Raw genomic sequence first — 2,733 nt, forward strand, 5'->3', positions numbered from 1 at the left:
AATCCTTTGGCGAGGAAATGTGTGATTCGTCGCCGCGGCCCTCGGCTCCCCCCGAAGGGCCTCCGGAGGTCCCCCGAAGGCACGCCGAAGGGCCTCCGAAGGGCCTCCGAAGGTCCTCCACCCTGCCCCGCCCCCCGCGAATCGCGACAGATTCCTGATCGGCACCTGTCGGTGGGGGGCGGGCCGGCCACCGCAGGGCTCGTCCAGGGCCGCGGGGGCGGTGGGGGCGGCACCGCGTTGCGTTAGTGGGAGGCCCGCGAGTGATCCGGGGAAGTAGGGACGTAACAAAAAAGTCCCCTTTGCCTAAATGAGAGAAAGCATATGGCACTTCTTGTCAGGGCATCGGCCGGCCGTCGATCGCGCCCATCGGCCCCCGGGTGGGGGCTGCGGTGGCCGCGGGGGCGGCGACGACGCCGGCGCTGTTTTTCGGAGGGCCGCGGAAAGTGAGAAGTACATAGCCCTATAAAGGGGCATTGTTGGGCTGGCCGGACACAGTCTGTCGTCGCCCAGCTCACAGTGCAGTAGTGCAGCAGTGTCCCCGTCGCGTTTTAGCAGTGCGTCTCACCATGGCTCTCGTTGCGATGTGCGCCCGCGCCGCGGTAGTGATCTTCATGTTGGTGGTGATGGTGTCGGGCAGCGCGAGCGCGCGCATCACAGCGCCGACCTCGGATTACAACAACCTGGATACCCCCGACAGCGCCGACCTGGTGGACACGCCCTCGCCGTCGACGCCGGCGTCGTCCGGGGAGGTGGCGGCGGCCTCGGACGAGGCGTCGTCGCTGGTGCCGTGGACGGTGGGCGCCATGAGGATGCTCCGGCGCGTGTACCTGGAGTGCCGCGACGACGACCTGGGCTCGTGCCTCAAGGTGCAGGTGATCCACGCCATGGACCGCGTGGCGCGCTCCACCCGCAAGGTCGCCCTGGGCGCCGGCGTCACCCTGGAGCGGGACAGCGACGCCCCCGAGCAGGGCGCCGCCGTGGACGACCTGGAGCAGACGCTGCCGCGATCCCTGCCGGAGCGGGAGCGCTCCCTGGACAAGCTCATCATGGAGAAGCTCTTCGGCTTCCTGCAGAACTACTCCCTCAGGCTAAAGCTGCCCTCCGTCGCCGAGCTCAACGGAGCCGTCGGAGCTGCCGGGGAGGACGGTGAGTCAGTCAGGGAACACGCGGGGACAGAAACAGCCTCTTAGCTCTCAAAGATCCAACCTTCGAACACCTCTTGCACGTAGACGGCCACTTTGAAACGAAAAAATGCACTTGCAGTCTTAGGATACGAGCTCGTGCATGGAAACAATCTGTTCCTCAACCGTTTGGACATACCTCGCGGCTTTGACCAAACTGGGCACCACAGCGCACGCCTGGCTCACCCTGTAGCGCGCTTTGTAGTCACGCTGTAGACTGTTGAAAACCTACGAAAAATCGCTGTGCAATACGACGAAAAATGAACAAAGTCTACGAAAGCAAATTTCTTCGTTACAAATCATTCCTCTCTAGCAAGCGTTCTAACCGTATAGTTGCCGTAGTGGCGGTAGTGGTGTCGGTGTGCACGTTGCCGCGTGGTGGAGGCTCGCAGTCATTGGTTGCCCCGATTGCAGGCCATGCAGGCTCAGGCCGCCGGGCTTTGGGGATGGGGGGCCCCATTGGGGGCCGGGCCCCGCGGGCGGGCAAGTGGACGTTCTTGTTTGTGGGGGCCCGCCCCCTGCGGCTGTCCGTCCAGCGGAAGGCGGTTTGTGATGACAAGGGCCAAACTCGCAAAATCTGCATGAGGCTCCGACTGGGTAAGTCAGTCCTCATCAAACACGACGCCGGAAAGTCGCACGCCGGCGCCCAACAGTGGGCCAGAAGACCGGACGAGGCGACCAAAACTCTCAACGCGATTTGAGCTCCTAAATGGGACTTGAACAGAACGTGCGACCCCGCCAATGGATTGCTCTCCGGACGAGGAATCCATTGGTGGGGTCACTGTTACCCTTTTTGCTCCCCAAATGCAGTCACTCAAATCCATAACTAGATAGGTTTCTTTCCCCGGTCACTCTGAAATTGCAAACTGAATCTGCTTGATGACGCATGCTGGGCAGTCAGCCAGTGATACGCGCCATCGGGCGAACCCAATAATTGCATCCATCCCGGTGGCGAAAACGTCAGATGGCAGTGAGTGCGTGCATTAATCTCGCACGCCGGCCGAGTAATCAAATCTTCCCACGTCGTGTTGACCTGTTGCGCCCTGTGTTGCAGCCCGGCGGCGCCGCCAGCCCTTCGGCGGCATGATGGGGCTGGGCATGCTGCTGGCCGGCTCGCTGCTGCCCATGAAGTTCGGCATGCTCGCCATGCTGGCCGGCAAGGCCCTGATGCTGTCCAAGCTGGCGCTGCTCATCTCGGCCCTCATGGCGATGCGCAACATGGGCGCGGGCGGCGGCTCCTCGGGGGGCGGCTCCGCGCACCACTGACACCGCCACCGACCTTATTTATTATTTATTTAACTGCCCACCTGCTGGGAGCTCTGATACCATGACGCCTGCTGTGATGTGAACAAGTGTGAGAGAGTGAGAGTCTGTGCGTTTTTGTATATTTGAAAAGGTGTATTTTAACCCTATGTGTGCCTGTGTGTGTGCCTGGATTGTCGATTCTAGTGTGTTAAAATATAGAGGACGTGAAACATGTTTGCCGGACTCTGCTTCCCTGCCCCCACGCCGTCGCTCCACAGCGGCTCCGACCAGTGTTTTTGGAGCAGGT

At 61.5% G+C, this 2,733-nt stretch overlaps 1 protein-coding gene across 1 annotated transcript; it reads left to right on the forward strand.

The window, feature by feature from the left end:
- The first annotated feature begins 516 nt into the window (after positions 1–516).
- On the forward strand, positions 517–2,447 carry LOC117653668. Its single transcript, XM_034399474.1, has 2 exons — positions 517–1,146; positions 2,236–2,447. The coding sequence occupies exons 1-2, from the start codon at positions 567–569 to the stop codon at positions 2,445–2,447; spliced, it is 792 nt and encodes a 263-aa protein (XP_034255365.1). The 5' UTR covers positions 517–566.
- Positions 2,448–2,733: the final 286 nt, after the last annotated feature.

Source organism: Thrips palmi, unplaced genomic scaffold, assembly GCF_012932325.1.
Source record: "Thrips palmi isolate BJ-2018 unplaced genomic scaffold, TpBJ-2018v1 HiC_scaffold_8, whole genome shotgun sequence".
NCBI classification, from domain to species: domain Eukaryota; kingdom Metazoa; phylum Arthropoda; class Insecta; order Thysanoptera; family Thripidae; genus Thrips; species Thrips palmi.

What these genes read in the sequence shown, in the direction of transcription:
- LOC117653668 (XM_034399474.1), top strand. Translation starts at nt 567, where the DNA reads ATGGCTCTCGTTGCGATGTGCGCCCGCGCCGCGGTAGTGATCTTCATG. An exon ending in CGGAGCTGCCGGGGAGGACG is followed by an intron (nt 1,147 to 2,235) that starts GTGAGTCAGTCA and finishes CCTGTGTTGCAG; the next exon opens with CCCGGCGGCGCCGCCAGCCC.